This window comes from Micropterus dolomieu, linkage group LG15, assembly GCF_021292245.1.
Source record: "Micropterus dolomieu isolate WLL.071019.BEF.003 ecotype Adirondacks linkage group LG15, ASM2129224v1, whole genome shotgun sequence".
NCBI classification, from domain to species: Eukaryota; Metazoa; Chordata; class Actinopteri; order Centrarchiformes; family Centrarchidae; genus Micropterus; species Micropterus dolomieu.
This window is the reverse complement of record NC_060164.1, coordinates 13,848,899-13,869,003: the sequence shown is the minus strand read 5'-3', so window position 1 is coordinate 13,869,003 and position 20,105 is coordinate 13,848,899. Positions and strand designations below refer to the sequence as shown.

Below are 20,105 nucleotides of genomic sequence, written 5' to 3'. Positions count from 1 at the left end.
ATTCAACAGCCTATTTGTTCACAGTGTAATTAAGAGCAAGCACTGACTTATTAGCATTATCTGCGAAATATCAAAAATAATAGTTAGTGCTATGCAGAATGGCTTTTCCAGAGTGTTACTGTATTATCTACATTGCACTAATCCTTTTTTGCTCATATTGTGATTTTTTGCACATCCTTGTTAATTATCCTGTATATTTGTATAAATATTATAGTATTATTTTGTGTACTTGTACATTTTTGATTTCTTTACCTTTTCTATATCCATATTTCTATATTTATGTTAATGTGTACTGTTAAGCACCTCCTATGTGAAAATGTACCTGTCAATAAGTCAATAAGATGGTGAAAGTGGAGCTAATTTTACTACTTTATATTCTGTTCACTATTTAAATCTATAATAAGGCATCAATGCATATTTTATAATATGATCAAATGCTCGTAATCTTAATCTGTAAAGTAACTAGTGACTACTGTAAAGTTAATAAATAAATAAATAAATGTAGTGGAGTAAATGGTACAACATTATCCCCCAAAATGCAGTCAAGTAAAAGTATAAAGTAGTATAAAAGTACATATGCCTGAAAAGTACCGTATTGAGTAAAGCCATTAGTTAGAAGTTATAAACCCTTTATAAAATATCCCTTATTAGAAGGAGGTATTGTGTTAAGGTATCCCACCATCACTGACTTCAATCACACAAACTAGGTCAAGCCTTGCAACCTTCTCTACCAGACAGAAACACAAAGAGCCAGAATTGAGGAATCAAATGCGCTTTGCCCGGACTCCAGTGTGGCCGAAAAGCTTTTCAACAAAGTCATGCTACTGGTACGGGAGAGCTGGCTGGAGTGGCCCTCGTTTATCAACCACTTCAGCTCCTGCAGACAGCTGCGGGGAGAGCGCAGAGGAGCCAGCATGTTTACACCAAAGCCCAGCCTAGGCCTAGGACAGAACAGATGGAAATCCTTGTACATACTCATTTACACAGTCCAACATGCACTCACTCAAACAGTGTCAAGACCAAGCATAAATAGTTGTCTGCTCAGGTAGGGTTCAAATGAACATTTATAATGGGATGTACGGATTCGCCTTCTGAAACAGAGCACGCAGTGTTAAGAATTAAGCCATGCCAGACAAATATCTTGTCTGTGAGTTATTTGATACTTATATGTGTTATTTTATCCATCAATGTCAAATATAATCCTGTGCAGAGCAAACTCATGCCATGAGTAGTTCTGGTGAGTGCTTACTGGGAAGCGCCTGATACAATCTTTAACAAGGTTGTAGCGCCACCTTGTGACAAAATCCTTTATTGTAATGTAAACCACCCACTTTCACCGCCAGACATTTGGTTGGTTGTGACGTTTCTTAAGTCATACAGAGGTATTCAGTGGCCAACAGCCATTGTGCGTGTGTTTTCTTGAACTTTGACCTGACCGGGATCAGTGCAGGGATTGGCTTGGCAGGCACGTCTAGATTTCTATTGGTAAATGCGCTCACTCCCACTTTACATTCCCCCAAATCCAAGTGGAAGGTGAAAGTCCTGCATCATCGCATTAGGTGTCCCGGTAATCGCTCGTCCCTTATTGTCGCCATAGTCTCCAGTACAATAAAAAGCAACTATGTCGGTGTTTTGTGAGGTCCCCCAAGCAGCCCCTGTAGCTGTCTTCAAGCTATCTCAGGATTTCAATAACGACCAATTTCCCCAAAAGGTGAACCTCGGAGTGGGAGGTAAGTTGTCCACAATAAGTCTGAAGTCACGGTACCAGGCATTATGTTAGCAAGGGCAACGGTACCCAAGCCGTTAACAACAGTTAACCGACAGTTAGCTTCTAGTTGACGAAGCTAGCTAGGTTGTTATTAACCGCAGCCGGTGTTAAAAGGAATTCATGAACCCGTAAGATTGTGTGACCTACAAGTTTTGTACGATGATGGGAACCATGTTTTATGTAGTTTATGGTGGCAACATGATATATTTTGATAGCAGTTGCCAAAATATGGTACCCTAATAATATTCAAATAGTTAAATAAATTATCACACGTTGGCTGTAAGTATGTAGCTAGCTTAACGTTAATATATTTAAATGTTGACTGTTACCGTATATTTATAATACATGGTATTTAGATACGATCACGAATTTTGTTAGCTCTGACAGCATCAACATTTGGTCAATGAGTGTTTTTCCTCTGGCCTCAGATTTCGGTGTAACACCTGTAACGTAGCGTTGTCTAGTTTTTGTGGATATATGTCTCTAAAATGTCTTGTTTGGTATAACATTACAGTAATGTACATAACGTCACTGACTAACAGTGTGTGACGATAACAATCTTAAGAATTGAATCCCTCTTATTTCATCAGACCCTGCGTGATCGATTAGTCTGTCAATATCACTGTTCGGGCATTCAACACCACCATGCAGCTTTGTTGATAATGTCTCTTTAATACAATAGAATGTAATAGTGTGACACAATGACTGGAATAATCTCTGTCACTGTCCTGGCTGGTTTCATCCCTTTCTCCCTCTTGCTGCATCTCTGCACAATAATCTCTCACTTTGTGGAGGGAGTAGGTTGTATTACTGTTCCCTCATGTTACAAGAACAAGCTACTTGCAGGAGTTAAAGTATGTATAGCTGAGTCCTGCTTCTGTCCCCCCAAAGCAAGCAAATGGCACATTTCAGTCCTCAGTACAACAGTTTTCAGTGTTAATCTTATTAAAAGTAGTAATCCTTGCTGCTTACATTGCAGAGAGACACTGTGAGAAACATTGCTTAGCTCTGTTGTGGCAGTGTGGAAATGGCATTGCATGGCAGGAGGAGGCCCACGATTAGAGCAGGCAGTATAATCCCCTTCTCTCTGCAACACACACAGTGGTGCAGATGGTCATCAGCCACTGTACGGCTGGTAAATCTAGGCTAAACTAGGGCTGAACAATTAAAAAATATATATTTTGACTGCTATTGCAATTAAGATCTGATTTGCGATAGTGAAGGGAATGTTTTCACATCATTATTCTCATTTTCATTCAAAAACATCAAATTATTATTGTGTGATTTTTGCAGGGATCTGTACCAAATATAGTTGTTTTCTGAAGTCTGATATTTTTTAAACATTTTAAATGGTATGTTTACACACTTTTAGCCTCTAATAAATATTGCACCTCCTGTGATTTTAAAATTTTCGTAGACCATACTGCGATTTTGATAAAATTTCCATTAATTGTTCAGCCCTAGGCTACACAATTTCCAGTATATTTAAAGTCATATCTAGAGCTTTAACAAGTAGTCCATTAATCGATAAGTCTGCAATAGTCCGCAACTATTTTGATAATCCACTAACCGCTTAATCAAATTTTCAAGCAAAAATTACAAAAATGAGCAAGTGCCAGCTTCTCAATGTTAAAGACTTATTAGATTAGCCTAATAAACTGAATATCTTTGGGGGTTTGAATATGTCAGCTTTAGGAACTTGTGTATTTCTCACTATTTTACATTTTATAGACCAAATTAATTAAACTAGAAATAGGGCTTAACAATTAATCACAATATTATCCGAATCACAATACCCAAATCCACAGCAACTCTTTGTTAAAGATAAAGTGTGTGACAACATACTACTATAAATGAAGCATTGTGGTGCTACAGAGATGCCCTGGCCTACAAATCATATTCTGCAGGCATAAGACTAAGACTAAATTCCAATCACAATATCTGTCAAAATAATCTTAATATGATTTTTCTTGCATATTGTTATAGTTGGCCCTTCCTAGAAAACAATCAGCAGAATAATCAATAATGGAAGTAATCTTTGCAGCCTTTGTCATATCAGCTTAAGATTGATTATTAATTTTTACAGATACCTTTGCCTTTCATGACGAAAGTGCATGTCTGTTGGAATTTTCTGAAGTGATTTTCCAAGGGTCAGGTCCAAAATCACAAAGCTTCTTAAATGGAAAAACAAGAGTCCTGTTGGCCATACTCCTTGAAACATTCACATATCATTGTGAATCAAGAGGTGAACTGGTGGGACTCGATTACAGTATCTTGTAAAATCCCAAATATCAAGATTGCCATCTTGAATCAGAGTATGTTTGGTAAAATCATTTCAGATGATTATTATTAGAAGAGTGGGCTTCTTAGCAAGCTTTCTTAAAACTCATACTTGACTCATACTGGCCTAAAATTATCAGGCTGTGCATCAAGGCCTCATTCTTTCCTCCACTTTTTTTGTATAACATTGGTTTGCTTGAATTGTTCCTTGCAGCCTATCGGACAGATGACGGCCAGCCGTGGGTTTTGCCTGTGGTGAAAAAGGTGGAAAAGATCATTGTGCATGATGACAGGCTAAACCACGAATATCTGCCCATCCTGGGCCTGCCTGAGTTCAGATCCTCGGCCTCCAAAATCGCACTGGGAGACGACAGTCCTGCCATCAAGGAGGACAGGGTTTGTGTCTTAAAAGACCGTACTATTTTTCAGTTTTTAATCTGTTTACATATAAACTAACTGTTTTTATGTGTCTGACACTGCCAGGTGGGGGCTGTCCAGTGTCTGGGTGGTACTGGCGCTTTGAAGATGGGTGCAGAATTTCTCAGGCGTTTCTACAATGGAAACAACAACACCAAAACACCCGTCTATGTGTCCGCACCTACCTGGGGTACACTCACGTATAAGTATGCTTGCTGGAAAGTAGCTCCTAACTCAAGGACTTTGATCTTTGAATCCTTTACAGAAACTTAAATAGACTTTAGACTTGGGATGTTAGTAGAGTTCTCTATGAATACCCCACATCATATCAGGGATCTTGATTTGTTATCAGTTCGCATGTAAGAAGCATTAATAAAATAGTAGTCAACCTGTTTTTGAGCAGAAATATGAACAATAAATGAGTGCATTGGTATTAGAGTTTTTCTTCCTGGTTGTTTCAGAAAATCACAATGCAGTATTCGCCAATGCTGGCTTTGAGGACGTCCGTCCATACAAGTACTGGGACGCAGAGAAGAGGGGCCTGGATTTGACTGGTTTCCTTGGTGACTTGGAGGTAAACCGTGCGTGAGACTGACTCTGGTGCTACTTTATTTTGGTAATTTTTTTAAAGAGATTACAGTACTTCTTCTTCTTCTTCTCCCTGTTTCCCACAGAGTTGTCCAGAGCACTCTATTTTTGTCCTGCATGCCTGTGCCCATAATCCAACTGGCACAGACCCTACCCAGGAGCAATGGAAGCAGATCGCTGAAATTATGATGGTATTATACATCATAATGGTTTTCTGATGATAGTATTGTGCATTTATTTTACAACGCGGTGCTGGAAAGTCTGATCAGATATGGAATGGCATCCTGGTTTGGCACCCTTACCATTCAGTGCAAAACAAAAATTGAAAGACTAATAAAAGCTGCGATGAAGGTTATGGGAAAGACAGATTACACTTCCCTTCAGACCATCTTTGAAAAAATGGTAGTCTCCCAGGCACATAAAATTCTGAACGCCTCTTGCCATATTCTGTGCTCTGAATATGGAGTACTACCTTCAGGGAAACGCGATAGAGCTAGCAGATGTAAAAGTAACCGCTGTAAGCTGTCCTTCATCCCTACTTCCATAGAGCTCCTAAATAAACAATCTGCTCTGAACAAGATGGCTTGAAGCACTTCGGGCATTTCATTAATTTAAAGCATAGTTTAATATTGATTGATCGCTTGCACTAGGGTGTTCAACAACCAGATCTTCAATGAGTTTATATATTTAGAATTGCGGCGGTTGTAATTTTATTGTTTGTTTTATTGTTCACTGCTTTATGAGCTCAAGTGCAATTGAATGTAATTATTCAGAGGTTTCATATCACAGGTGTAGTGTCTCTGATACTTTTGCAATGTAATGTATGGTGCGGACCTTATGATGTATATCAGTGGGAAGTCCATATGTGTTGCCGTTGTTACCGCAGCCTTATGCGGCACTGATGTCCAAGAAAAATTTCACTTAGGGCACAATAAAGTTGATCTTATCTTATCTTATACACATCCATGCACATAAATAAAAACGAACACTTCAGTTTAAACAGGACATGGCCTAATGTTTATAACACTACACTGATTGATTTGATCTTTTATCATGTTATTTTCCAGAGGAGGAAGCTGTTTGTGTTCTTTGACTCGGCTTATCAGGGATTTGCCTCAGGCAATCTGGAGAACGATGCCTGGGCCGTCCGCTACTTTGTCTCCATGGGCTTTGAAATGTTCTGCGCCCAGTCGTTCTCCAAGAACTTTGGCCTCTACAGTGAGTGACCCTGGGGTGCATTGAGTTGCACATCAGTTGCTTGCAAGAGAGTGAAAAAGAGTGACATTTTATTGCACCTTAATCACAATGACTGTCGTAAAGTGCTTTATACAGCCACATTTTAACAGTAAAATAAAGCATAACCTGTAAAAAGAAAAAAATGGTTGAATTTTACAATTTTACAGTGAAACCAAAAGACATATATGGCCACGTAAGTTTCACATGTACGTAATGAAGAGGAAAGGAAATTATGTGAAAAGGAATAGTCCTAATTCAACCCTGTTTTATTTTTAAACATGACAAGATATTGTACATGATCAACATAGTATATAGCTAAAAGTCCAAACTCTAAAACTAGACGTAGCTTCTCTCTCACAAACCCACATTTTCACTTAATTTATGTATGACAACATGTTATGAATGTTGTCAGAGCTGTTTTACACATGCAAACTGTTGCCACTTATAGTATAAAAAAGTTTGCAACAGCAGTTTGAACTGGTACAGCGGACGTAGATATGTCAGTGTCACCACCTACAGGAAAATAAAGGAATGGCTATGATAGTGTTTTATATTTGACATGTGTTTGTCCCATCAGATGAGCGTGTGGGCAACCTGACGATTGTGGCTCGTGACGCAGACAGCCTGAAGCGAGTTCTGTCCCAGATGGAGAAGATTGTCAGGATCACTTGGTCCAACCCACCATCGCAGGGAGCTCGCATTGTCGCCATCACTCTTACCTCACCTGAGCTCTTTACTGAATGGTCAGCACAAAATGGCCCTACAAAAAGAACACTCAAAGCGCTGCGTGAGGTGTACTAGTCATAAAAACAATGTATTTTCTGATGTAGAGTTATTCCTTTCTTTTTCCTTGTAGGAAGGACAATGTGAAGACCATGGCTAACAGGGTCTTGTCAATGAGGGCTCAGCTGAAAGCTAAGCTTGAAGCTCTGGGGACGCCAGGAACCTGGGACCACATCACACAGCAGATCGGCATGTTCAGCTTCACAGGCCTCAACCGTGAGTACAAAGACCATACGCAGAAACTTACACAGCTCAGCAGAACCACCACACACACATCCCCATATAGATCTGTATATTTAGCACTGCAAGTTGATGCAATTATACAAAAATGCAGTTGTGTTAAAAAACAAAACAACTAAGAGTGAGATCACATCTGTGAAAACTAAACCCATAAAGTTACCAAGCTAATCCAGGACGTATCTAGATTCTACATATCTCAGAAGTTTAGATTCGTTGTGCAAGAATTCAGGAATTTTAGCATTAGTTCACACAGTACAATTCCCTTTGATACACACAACAATCTTTACAGGATCATTTATCAGTGACTAATAAATGTAGTTCTGCTGTATTTCCTGCAGCCCAACAAGTGGAATATATGGTGAAGGAGAGACACATCTACTTAATGGCCAGTGGTCGCATCAACATGTGCGGTTTGACCACCAAGAATATAGACTACGTGGCTGAGTCCATCCATGAAGCGGTCACCAGGGTCCAGTAAAAGACTACACTACCCACAGTTCTCAGCACTTCTTCCTTTTCTGCCCTGAGCCACTTGATTCCAGGGAAAGTGTTTGTATCCAGCAGATTTCCTGGAGCCAACATAAACTCATTTGCACAAATATACAGTTGGCGCTGTTTCCCCCTCCTTCCAAATTTTGTGCTAAACTATCCGAACGCACAAAGATGATGAAGGTATTCATCTTCTCATCTAACTCCCAATTAGTTAGCTAATATGGGAATAATTCCTTTAAGTAATTGTGTTTAGAATATGTTCCTCTGTTTTCTTCATGTCGGTCTCGTACTTATAGTCTGTACTTAGCGTGACATCACATTTTTGTTTTTACATGTAATGTGCTATAAGTGCATATGTCATGACCAGGATTTGAAAGGGTTAGTAAATCTGTAACTAATGTACAATTGACCCTTCGCTAAGCCCCGCCCCCCTTAGTTACTGTAACTAAGTCCGAGAAACTGTTGGCGCTGCCACTGGCTATTACTGCACTCCTCGGAGAAATATTGTCGCATTATTTGGAAAAAGCGATCTCAGAAAGAAGCAGACAGTTCTGCAGTTGCATTGTACATTCAGTAGGCTTTAGCTTCTGAACCACCGCATCCCCCGACGATTGAGACAAATGACAACGATATGAACGATCAACGCTGTTCCTGTAAAGCTGGGTAGGCCTCTGTTCATTATCACAATCATTAAAAAGCAGAACAGTAGGGCTTTATTACGTTCCATTGAGCAGGAAGTTAGCTAGATCCACAGCCGACATTTTTCTGGATTTATTTTAGGTTTTGGAAATAGAATAAATCGTACTTCTCCTATCAACCTCTCTAGGTAGCGACTAAATCTATTACAAGTACCCCAGGAACAGCGTTTGACCGTATCTTAGAAAAATATAGCCAAAAAAAGCTAGAAAATGACTCTTTTTACATTAGAGTCAATGGAGCGCATCCATGAAAGTGTCGGACTTCAGTTAGAGAGAATCCTATACTGCGCTGTGATTGGCCAGCTGTGTATTCGGGGCGTGGCTTAGCGAAGGGTCAATTACCTCAGCAGTGCTGACTCTACTGTCTATATCATGATTATGATTCATCAATTCTTAATGAATAACATTTCAGATTTTATTTAGCCTGCAGTAATTAGCATCTATGATTAACAGTTATTAAGAACACTTGAAAACCAGAATATTAACATGACCAAACTGACTGTATGTAGCTTTAATTAGAGGAAGCAGTTGTAGAACATGTAAGTATTTACCACCTCTATAATGAATGAAGTATTATGTTTATTGCTGAATGTGAACAAGCCTATTAGTGTTCTCAGGAAGATAGTTATATCTTGCACTGTAATTTATTAATGATACTGTCTTCTGCCCAAAGGGGTCATACTAATTACCTCACTTTTAATATGTCAATTGTCTGTTCATAGCCCTTGTGCACTATTATGCAAGACCCTCATGTCAGTGGCACAAACACTAATGATCAACCAGTTATCTATCGTTTCACTGTGCACAGTACACCAATAAAGCAGTCACACAACTCAAGCTGAAAATGTTCTCACCAGACTGTCCAATGAGATGAATTAACTTCTGTAATAAAGAACTATAACTATGTATGTTGTCATATCTGTTGGAATTGATATGTGTTTAATGATGTGGTTTGTATTTATACAGCCTATACAAGCCACTATACAAATCCTTTAATGTGAGTGACCAGAGGGAAAAAAAACACTTTATAGTAGTTTAAATTGGACAAATATAAATAGTGAAAACAAAACAAAGCAAACAGGAATAATAGTTAAGTCAGTTTATTCATAATTGAATTATCCCTTGTGTAGAATATATGGTCTTGTCTCGTGATATTTTAAGGGTAACTTACATAATCATCAAAATCTGACATTACGAAATGTAACTCGGGCCTTTTATCAAACAAACCGTGTATCAACCCTTATAAATAAACATAAATCCTTGTTAACCAACTGCAAAATTGCTCAGAATTCAAATGGGAGAGTTTCTGACTCGCACAAATCCTCTTGCTCAGAGTCAGTTGTCAGATCAAAAGACTTCCCGTTGCATGTTCTGTGTATACAAAGGGGTCAATGTGAATAGTTTAGCAGTGCAGTATCCTTTGTACTTCCAAACTCTTACCAGGCAGAATAAATTATATCACTGAGCGTCACCACCTGTGTATGTGTGTGTGTGTTTGAAGGGAGGTGGTGGCTTGACGTCAGTGTGCGTCATACTGCTTTCCTCTTTCATATCTCTTTCTCTCGGTTCTGTTGAGCAGTGTACCTGCCAAGATTTCACAATGCAGATCAGCTTAGTTCAACCTGAGCTGCTGCTCCTGCCACTCACATTTTTAAAAAAGGATCAAATTGTTGTTTCATTATTGCAGTATAAATGATTTCTAGAACAATGGCTTAAGTTAAGGCTATTTTCTTTCAGTTAGCTACATTCTATGGCCTCCACCGCCCTCTCTGGTAGATACAGTGACCTTTGACCCTTTCTGAAGTCCCTATCCCCTTGTGTTTTAATAGCAACAATTAAACCGCTACATGTGAAAATTGCAGCCTTGTCGTTTTGTGTTTCTTATCCTCTATGTGAGGTTCATTTTAAAATCTAAGTTTCAGTAAGTCACACACACTGTATGTCTGTGGGGAGAAGTTACTGTAGGTTGGTATCATCCTATTCATGCATCCCTTTACTTAAGCATGCATATGGAACAACAGGGCTTTCTACGAGGGATAATTCTACAGAAATAGCAGCATAAACAAACATGCAAGTAGCAACTACTCTTCCTCAAGAATACTCAAAATATCCATTTGGATCCAAAGACCCAAAACCCAAAAACCCTTAGCTTATTTTTAATTGGTGTATGCAGCTTTAGTGAGATCAACTGTACATAGAAAAGCAGCTAATATGGTAGCTAATGGTGTGACGTTGATCGCTCCTACGTGGTCTACTGAATGCACTCAAAACAGGCTAATGATTATTTTAAAAGGTGGCAACATCAATAGAAAAGATGGATAAGTGAAACACTTAAGATGTGTCCATACAGCTACATATGAAGAGAGAAGGGAACGTTTTAATGGGAAGAGACATACCAAACAGACTTCGTGTAGGACACATGCATTCACGTGGGAAGGATGCGTTTACTGAATATGTGCATGTATGTGGTATTGTGGTGATAAATTCAAGACCTGCACAGTATGCTAGATGACTTATATTGCTTTCTTCAAATTACTTTTGGTCATTTTTACACTTCCATATAAAATTCAGGTAAGAAATTGTGGACATTTAGAGCACCAGTATTTTCAAAATTGTGCATACACCTCTAAACATGCTGACAGGTCAGTATACAAGAAGTAGTCATTCAAGCTGATAACTAATTCATGGCTTTTTTCATAATTGTGTCTTTTAATCTGGTGTAAAAACTGTGCTCTTGTCCGGAGGCTTTTTCCTCTTAGACGATGGCTAGTGTGTCAGGTTGTGTTGGCAGTAGGTGGCACCCTTATGGCAACATTAGGACAGTTCCCTGTGCAAACAACATTTTCAGTATGTGGGAACTGCCTCAAAATAACAAATAAATAAATACAATTATATTCATTGTTTGATCAATAAAAAGTCAAAGCTGGCTCAGATATCATTTAAGGACATTGTTGGGTTCCATAATTGAGATATTTTCCAGTTCAGATGAAGAACAGGTAGAGTCTGTTATTAAATTACAAGCTTTGCTGCTTTTGGTAACATGGACACGGTTTGCCACATTTACTACAAAACGTGATGAAAACCTGCTGAGATCCATGCAGTCCAGTGTAAGGCTGGATAAATCTACAACTATGTTGTTTAGATTTGTCCAATCAAGTTTTTCATTTTCCAGCTCTGCCCTTCTCATGCTCAGCACTTTAAGGGTGTCAAGTCTGGCAGGTTTTGGACAGAGTGTGCCAGTGGGGACCTGAGTATTACTGGTGGCTACAACAGATACGATGGCTCAGTCTGAGAGTTGTGTCGGAGCATGGAGGGAGTCTATGAAGGGGTGGTTGTTTAGTGAAGAAAACCAGTAGGTGATAAAGAGGAAGAAGGTGTGTGTTTCATCCCTCTCCCTCAGTGTCACAGTGCTAGCTTGTCACAGGGAGTTGCTCTGAACCTTCCTCCAAACTCTTATCTCCATCCCGAGACTTTTTCCTCCTCTTGTTACCTAGAAACAGAGGCAAACACGCTGAAGTCATTAGTGGTTAAAATACCTGCCTGAATCTGTAACTGCATCAGATCTTGCTTCTCTCATCTTTCCATTTGCTTTACTGTGAACAAAAGCAACTTTCAGAGGATTGTTTTTAAATGACCATATGCCATTGACTGAAACAATGTCAGCTGTACTGCCTTGAATACATAAAATCAAATGAATCATATTGTAAAAGAGCCAACGAGGTCAGTTGCATCTAGACAATCTGCTCTGCAGGAAGGAGTCGGTTTCAGAGAGAGACACCTGTTGCTAAGATACACTGTTCCTATGTTAGATAGAAAAGTTTGCGCACGTCTGACGGTGTGTGTGGGTGTGCTGTTGCAATGTTGTTTTGTGACAAATGGCTCACTCACTCAGTTTACGCAATAGCTTCTTTCCAATGTTCTCGTCAGAGCTGGACAATGACAGAGAGCTGATGAAGGGAGAGGTGGATGGCTGAGACTCTGTAGGCACATCTGAAAGAGGAAGAGACGAGAGAGTTAGATGGTGTGGTGCAGCAAATAGTGATAAAATGGCATGCAGGTGATAGTTTTGAAAAAACACCACTTTTCTAACTGAGACTACGTAACTTTTGATGAAGAGTGGCCTCTGTAGCTACACATTAATGAAACCTTAAATTTTCGATCATTCTCTAAGACTGTCTTGAGTCTGTTGCTTTAAAGACATCATTATTAGGCAGCTGACTGTGAGTAGAATGTGATCATAAGAAAGAAAAAGTCTTCAGTCTTCACCCACGCAATCTGACTCAGTAGTACGAGTCTAATGTGAAACTGATCTTAAACTTAGTATGCTGAACAATTTGTAAAATGGTGAAATCTAGTGAGTCCAGGTTGTCTTTTAGCAAATGTTTTATCAGATCATTTTAATGTTACCCAGTTCTACATGTATGTGATTTTTTGTTACTTTATTGTTGAAACTTTGTGTTGCTGCTGTTCTGGGCCACGTCTCCATTGTAAAAGAAATCTACGATCTCAGTGGGACAAACCGGGTTAAATAAAGATTAAATAAAAAATTAAAATACATGCAAATATTTATCTGAAGTTTGCTAATATTAGCTAACAATCACACTATAAGCTACTGGTCATACCACACCAAATAAAACTGTAGCAGCAAAACTCCTGAGAGAGTTGAGAAAGGGTGTGTTGTGTTATAAGAGGAAGTTATTTGTTGTTTCAAAAGTTGCATAGTCTTGCTTTAAATAAAAGCCCTTGTGTGATAATTATTAAAATTTACCATTTACCTTTTTTTTTTTTGCAATTTTATTCCCACAATTTATTATTATGTATATTATATCATAGGAAACTGGTTGTCTATGCAGTTGTAGTAGCCCATTATTATAGTATTAAAGATTAAAATCTTATGAAATAAACAAAAACTAAATAAATAAAGGACAAGCAAAAAATGAAGCAGGACGGAATTACAGGTTTTCAGTTTTAACAAATCTAAGATTCTTTAGCTTGTTTTCTCCAGTAAGGGTTCATGGAGCAGCACTCACCGTTCTCTCCATAAGTATCCGGTCGGTCCTCATGGATGTAGGGAATCTCATCCATGCGGAGGAACACAGTATCGTTTGGACTCCTCTGCCCATCAGATTTACTGCCTGGGAAGAGAGAATTAGATCAATCAGTGCTAAAACAACTGCAAGTAGTCATAGAACAGCAGCTGGTTTGTAGCTCTGCCTGTAGAGGGAGGTAGAGAACTTGCTATTTACTAGTCTGGGTTAAAAGTACAAAGTTTAAATTCCAACTAAAGATGGGCTACAACCAGTGGAGGGGAATCTGTGGTGTTGGGATTGAACAGAACACCTGGTGGTATATGTCTGGATGCTTGTCTTTTATTGACAGCCAACAGAACCATCTGTGATTTTTCCTAATGACACTGGCGCAAACACACACAAACTGGGTGGCGTGTTAGCGTAAGACAGATGGTATGTGGGAAATCCTTTAAGCCTTGAAACCAGTACAGATTGGCTGGTGCAACGTGTGCACTGTAGTGAGTCACTATGTGTGTTTGACTTCATTGTAAATATAGTGTAGAATGACTAAACTTGCTATTATGTGGTGTGGTGATGGTGCATAGATAAGATGCTTGCCTTTGGTGTGGGAGACCTGGGTTCGATTCCCACCGTGAGACATCTACCATTGTGTCCCTGAGCAAGACATTTAAGACACCCCTAGTTGCTCCAGAGGCGTGCGACCTCTGACATGTATAGCAATTGTAAGCCGCTTTGGATAAAAGCGTCAGATAAATGTAAATATTTCTTCCAAGTTTTTGCCTTCTGTGCCCCCCCTAACTACCAACAAACAGACATGCACACAAACAGGTAGAATAGCATAATGTTCAGTAGAACTAATCTTTTTATAGCAACATTATCATCTATGTAGTCCTGTTAACTGTTGAACTTCATTTTCATTTAATTTCTCAATTTTATTTTTATTCTGTTGTTCATGGGGTTGGTATGAATGCCTCTGGGGCTTTTTACATAATCTATTATCATCGGACCTGCCAGTCATTTGGCCATCAAGTATTAGGTTGCCCCTGATCAGTAAGAGCATCAAATAGTGACATTAATCATGCATTGTCATATAATCATATATATTGAGCCAGTTAATCATTCAAATTGTCCGTACAGACTCACAGTGAGTGCAAAAGCAGAATCGTCAGAATTTACATGTAACTAAAAGTGAGCAGTGTAGTAGTGCTCTTAACAATCTTCATGCCTGATTGAATGGTTAATGGAGGAAATCTACTTTTGTTATTATCATTTAAGAGGGAATAGAGGAGAGATGGTATCACTGAGCAAGGATTATGGTGATGTGAGAAGATGGAGATGTCAGCTACAAGAAGATTTTCCTCCCATAGGTTGAGGAGGACCTAGGAAGTCCAAATTAAACCTTCATGCTAGATTGAAGTTAAACCAAAAGCATTCCAAAATATTTTCACAGTTTTTCTTCAGGATTTTTTTTCTTGTGTCAAACAACCTCAGAAACAGCATTTAGACCTTGGGAAGTCAAATCCTCTGCACTGAAATCCACACAGAGGAAATCATTTCGTCAGTTAACCGCTGTCCAGGGACACACATCTGTCCAATTAATCGTTGAGGCTGTAAAATCTAATAAAATAGTTCCCATTGCCCCTCACAGTTTCCCGAGAGCTCATGGTAATGTCTTCATACATAATATATCATATATTGAAAACTCAACTGACTATGTAGTAGATGAATTTCTGATGGACTAATTGATCAATTATTTTAGCGCTTAAAGTAACCCACCATATTAATTATTATAAAACACAATTTGTTACAAAGCATCTACACAACTTACGAACGATACGGTTTCTTTCATTGAGCTGGGAGGTGTTGTGAAGGCCACCGTGGGGATGAAGATGTGCAAGGCGTGCCAGCCCCAGTCGAGTGTGTGTGTGTGTGAGGGGGAGGGCGATGCTGTGTGAGCGGGCCTCGGGGACCGGTGTCCTCCCTTTAGCACCGGGATCCACTGGGTCAGGTGTCTGAGGGGAGCTGTCCATCCTGGTGGCCGTTAGGGCATTCTGGTAGTGGTTTCTGGTGATCTGTGCGGACATATTAAACAAGTATGATCATCAGCATTAGAGCTGTGTGTGCATGCCTTTATGACCTCCCTTTATCTAACCCCAGTGCATGTCGACATGGACTATACTTCAGAAAAGGGGGGGGGGTGAAGTGAGAGGGCACATCCATCATTTAGGGATAAAATATTCATCGTTGAAATGGAGCTCAATTATACCAAGTGATTAAAGGAAAGAGAAAATGTGTGGAGGGGAGAGCGAGAGACAGGATGTCTGTGTTCTGTCAGAAACGGGGATTAGGACATATCAAAGGCAAACTCTGCAGCAGAGGAAGAGTTTGCATTTTCGGGAATTTTTGAAGATTAAATGGAGGGAACTGAAAGTGCAGTCGCTTGCTTGTGCTCCATTATTTTATTTTTTTAACTTCAGTGTGCAGGAAATTATACATTTAATTGAGTTTATAATAACGGTGGCCCTGCAAGCGGTTGACGATGGATGGATGGATGGATGGATGGATGGATGGATGGATGGATGGATGGATGGATAACGGTGGTTCATGTTTTTTTCCTACGTCTCTGTGTTGTGTGTGCAGCCATTTATATTTGTAACCTTGATGATTTGCAGGTCTGTGAGCTGCCGGACTGAGTAGTCTGGTAAGTAGACCCCTCCTCCTGTAATGAGCTGACCCACACTGCCTCCACTCAGTAATGAATCTGATTGGTTTAGACCACTGGCCCGGGAACAATACCTCTGACCTGAACAGAACCGAAGGAGACAACATAATTTTAGTTGTGTTTCATGTATACATCAGCACTACATGCTCTTTAATCATACGTTCAGTTTCTATGTTCAGACATTTTCGACTACGGCAGTGTGCTCTAATGCAAACTCATTTGTACTTGCTGGACTTTGACTATTGTTACAGGCACTGCAGCTCTTTTTCCCTTGAACCGCCAAAATCCGTTGTCCCCTAACTGTCTCACTTTCTGTAATTCTGGAAAGCAGCCTTATTGTGGTTCAATACAAGTCTCTCAAAAAAACAAGTCTCCCAACTGTCTTCCAGTATATCATGCTTCATTCATTTTGATGGAACTGTGTTGTAACTAAAAGTCTGGGATGGGCAGTATTTATGATACATGTATTTAAAATCTGTATTTGAAAATAGGATTTTGTCATTTGTATTTGATAGGGTTGATGAAAATGGCTTTATATTTTCTATCAAAATACTTGAGTGTTTTGTATTCTCTACGTGGCTGCTGTATTTTTCACTTTATTTTGATAAACTTAAAATTATTATTTACATTTGGTATCATATTTTAAAAAACACTTTGATGTATTTTTGCCCATCCATGCTAACATTAGTTTTACAGCAATAGTAGTAGTATGTGTGTTCTCAGAATTAGAAAGTATTTTTAGCTCATATAATGAGCATAAACATGTTTCCACTGAGAAATGTGTTGTTACAAAGTCAAGGGTTTGTAAAGTGTCAGTCACCACTACTGGCCACCCTGAGCTACTGTCAAAGAAAAAATGTCATATTGTAACAGTTACTCCTTACACTGTTAACTATAGCTGTGAATTTCATTCTGTATGGTGGCAAATCTTTAAAGATGTTTTATGTTTTCATGTTTTACGCGGCAGCAACTGTGAGTGGCAACAAATGCTGTTCTTGTGAGGTACATTGGAGAGCAATGATAAGTCATTGTTTTTAACGGTTAAAAAACAGCTCTTTTGAGATGTGATACTCATGCAGCCGCTTAAGAGAAATATTCTGGAATCTTTAATGTCCTAAGAAAGGATTTTCAAATACTTAACGGAGTCTTCCAAATTGCTTTAAGCTCACCCTGAACATCACACATGCAAAACGTGCACACAGCCTCCACACAGAGAGAGAGAGGCTTTCTGCTTGCTCTGCAGTCTTAGCTGGATTTCATATAATCCTGTGCAGGTCATGTCCTTCCACTGGGAAATTCTCTGAAATCACTTCTTTTAATTACTTACTTCCCACAGCTGCTGCGACTGCTGCTTGTGCCGGCTGACGCCATAAAGACACTGCAAAGTTATTATTATTGCTGAACTCTCCCTGTCTTCATCATCATCACCACCATGACCCTCGTCGTGATGTATATTGCTTCATGTGTATGCTTACTTACCGGTGGGCAGGGGCGGGATGAGTGCTGGCATTCCATAATAGGAAAACGCTCCATTTTCAAAGCGGAGAGCCTCCTTTCCTATCTCTACTTCCACCCGTCCCTGCAAGTCAACACAGCCATTTACATGAATTGTGCTCATGGTGTGACAAACACAATGAATTGATTACTCCTATCTAATGGAGCCTCCCAAACAGAAAATATGCAGGGGGAAAAAGACTGTAATTATAACATTATCAAGCACAGAAGTGACTATTGCTTGGTTTCATAATTAAAAAAGCAAAATAAGTATCTGGCTTAAAAAGCAGAGGTGGCGTTTGTGATATACCTGCAGAATGAGGACAAAGTAGTCGACAGGTTTGTTCCTCTGGAAGAGGTAGTGTTGAGGAGCGTGTTTGTTCTTGGGGTTGAACTTGAGTTCCTGCACAATGCTGGGATGCTTGATGAGACGCAGCAAGATCTTCTCTGACAGGTGACACAACCTAAAAGGCTCCACCTCTACAAGATAGATGCATATGGGCGCACACACACAAGAACACACCAAAACAAGAGTCAAGGAGAGAACGCCTTGTTCCCTGTCACATGTTTTATCATGCAATCCACTGTGTGCACTGACAAAGTACATGCATACACACACACACACACACAGTACAATGCTACCTGTAGCCAAGAAGCGGTGTGTTGCGAGCAGCAACTGTGGCGAGATCTTCACCTTCAGCTCATTTTCTGCCAGTTTGAAGATAGAGAAATCCTGCTGTTTCCTCTCATGGTTGGATACTCTCCTTTTGTTCCGATTGTCAGCTATAAACACACAGAGTGCAAATCATGCACAGTGTTCAGTGAGAGTTCACATTTTATATCAGCTCTGATAATAACTGAGGGAAGGAAAGGTATTACTCTTGCATTGGTTAGGTTTATATATAATTACAGTATTCTTGTTTGCACCACAAGGAATAAGCAAATACTTTGAGGTGCCACTGACCTCATTAGTTGATGCAGCTTTGTATGCTGCATACTAACAAACACTACAGACAGATTTGTAGATGTGATTTCTCTTACATCACAGCTGTAGATAGCTTGAGATTGTACAGTGCTGTGTAAACACACCTCTGATTGATACATTGACTTATCTTCTGCAGATGGGAAGAGTATTAAATATATTATATTCCATTAAATACATTGTAGCTGCAGCAGGAACAGCTGGCGTGCTAATTCAGGGAGAGATTAGCTCCCCTGCGCTATATATACACACATAATTGCATACACGCAGACACACACACACAAAAACAGAGTTTATGAACACCCACACAAGTTCACCCATGACACAGACGGCTTCATACACTCTGCGTGTAATTAAAGCTGAAGCACACTTTACATTTTTATGTTAATTTCTTCTGGGAGCAGGCATTTTTGTGGAAGTGTATAATGAAGTTAGTTTTCCCTAATTCTGGCATGCAAATAGTCAAATTCAATGAGTGAAAAGTACAGACTACAGATTAGATATGAAATGAAGGGGAATTGACATTTGAATTCCTCTCTGTGGAGAGCATTTGCAGCCAATTAAAGATGAGCGGATTATGGCGATTATCTGTGTGACTGGGCCATTTATTCACATTATTTAATTATCCGTCAGTAAAGAGCTGGGAACAACACGGGAGAGAAGGTGTGATCAATAGTTTAAAGAAAAACTAGGAGAGCATATGGTGGAAGACAGGAAATTTCAATTTACTATTAATGCAAAAATGCTAGCATCCCTAAATATTTCTATATGCTATGCGGTTCAATTCTTCAGTGCTGCTGTGGAGCACAGAGCTGAACAAACTCTGTCAGCTGTTGTGACAAATTGAGAGCAAATCTATTTGGTGTGGGAGGTGAAAATATAATAAAATTGATTCATAGCTAATGTAACAGTGACTTTGAAAAAGCTACGAATCAGTGTGTTTATGCTTCATACGTACTATACAGGTCTGTCTCATCCACAATCTCGGACTTGATGATCTCTTCTATGACATCCTCCAGGGTGACGATGCCCATCACTTCATAGAAGGGGTCTCCCTCACCTTCGCTGTTCACCCTCTGCACCACAGCCAGGTGAGACTTACCTGCACTCATCAGAAAAGAAAAAGGATGAGTTCAAACGTTTTCAAAATGTGAGTTTATGCTGAAGTCTGCTCAATAAACGGGTTGAGACGCGACGTCACTGGATAAAAATAGCAACAGCCTCCAACTGGATCTGTGCAGTCAAGATGAAAATCAGCATAAATACACCAACTGGAGCTGAGAGACCGTAACACAGGAGAGATCTATCTTAGAGCTGGAATATAAAACTATTTCAATGTCAGGACTGCCCTCGTGTGTGTGTGTGTGTGGGGGGG

General features: G+C 39.5%; 2 protein-coding genes across 2 annotated transcripts in view; one reads left to right on the top strand and one right to left on the bottom strand.

The window, feature by feature from the left end:
• Positions 1-1,472: 1,472 nt before the first annotated feature.
• Positions 1,473-9,408, top strand: got1 (glutamic-oxaloacetic transaminase 1, soluble). Its single transcript, XM_046070787.1, has 9 exons — positions 1,473-1,730; positions 4,263-4,444; positions 4,532-4,655; positions 4,927-5,039; positions 5,140-5,244; positions 6,121-6,271; positions 6,867-7,032; positions 7,146-7,288; positions 7,651-9,408. Exons 1-9 carry the CDS (start codon positions 1,622-1,624, stop codon positions 7,788-7,790), a joined length of 1,233 nt encoding a protein of 410 aa, XP_045926743.1. The 5' UTR covers positions 1,473-1,621; the 3' UTR covers positions 7,791-9,408.
• Positions 9,409-10,859: 1,451 nt separating this feature from the next.
• Positions 10,860-20,105, bottom strand: part of LOC123984100 (metal transporter CNNM1) — a 13,969-nt gene continuing 4,723 nt past the window's right edge. Inside the window, exons 2-10 of the mRNA XM_046070786.1 lie at positions 19,689-19,832; positions 18,391-18,531; positions 18,059-18,228; positions 17,734-17,833; positions 16,190-16,335; positions 15,361-15,604; positions 13,533-13,637; positions 12,391-12,492; positions 10,860-11,992 (exon numbers count right to left, since the gene is read on the bottom strand). Of these exons, the coding sequence (XP_045926742.1) occupies positions 11,913-11,992; positions 12,391-12,492; positions 13,533-13,637; positions 15,361-15,604; positions 16,190-16,335; positions 17,734-17,833; positions 18,059-18,228; positions 18,391-18,531; positions 19,689-19,832 (1,232 nt within the window). The 3' untranslated portion in view covers positions 10,860-11,912. The remainder of the gene's footprint in view (positions 11,993-12,390; positions 12,493-13,532; positions 13,638-15,360; positions 15,605-16,189; positions 16,336-17,733; positions 17,834-18,058; positions 18,229-18,390; positions 18,532-19,688; positions 19,833-20,105) is intronic.

Coding starts and splice junctions, on each gene's coding strand:
- got1 (XM_046070787.1), top strand. CDS start 1,622: ATGTCGGTGTTTTGTGAGGTCCCCCAAGCAGCCCCTGTAGCTGTCTTC. Junction 4,656..4,926: donor TGTGTCCGCACCTACCTGGG/GTACACTCACGT, acceptor TGGTTGTTTCAG/AAAATCACAATGCAGTATTC. Junction 5,040..5,139: donor GTTTCCTTGGTGACTTGGAG/GTAAACCGTGCG, acceptor TGTTTCCCACAG/AGTTGTCCAGAGCACTCTAT.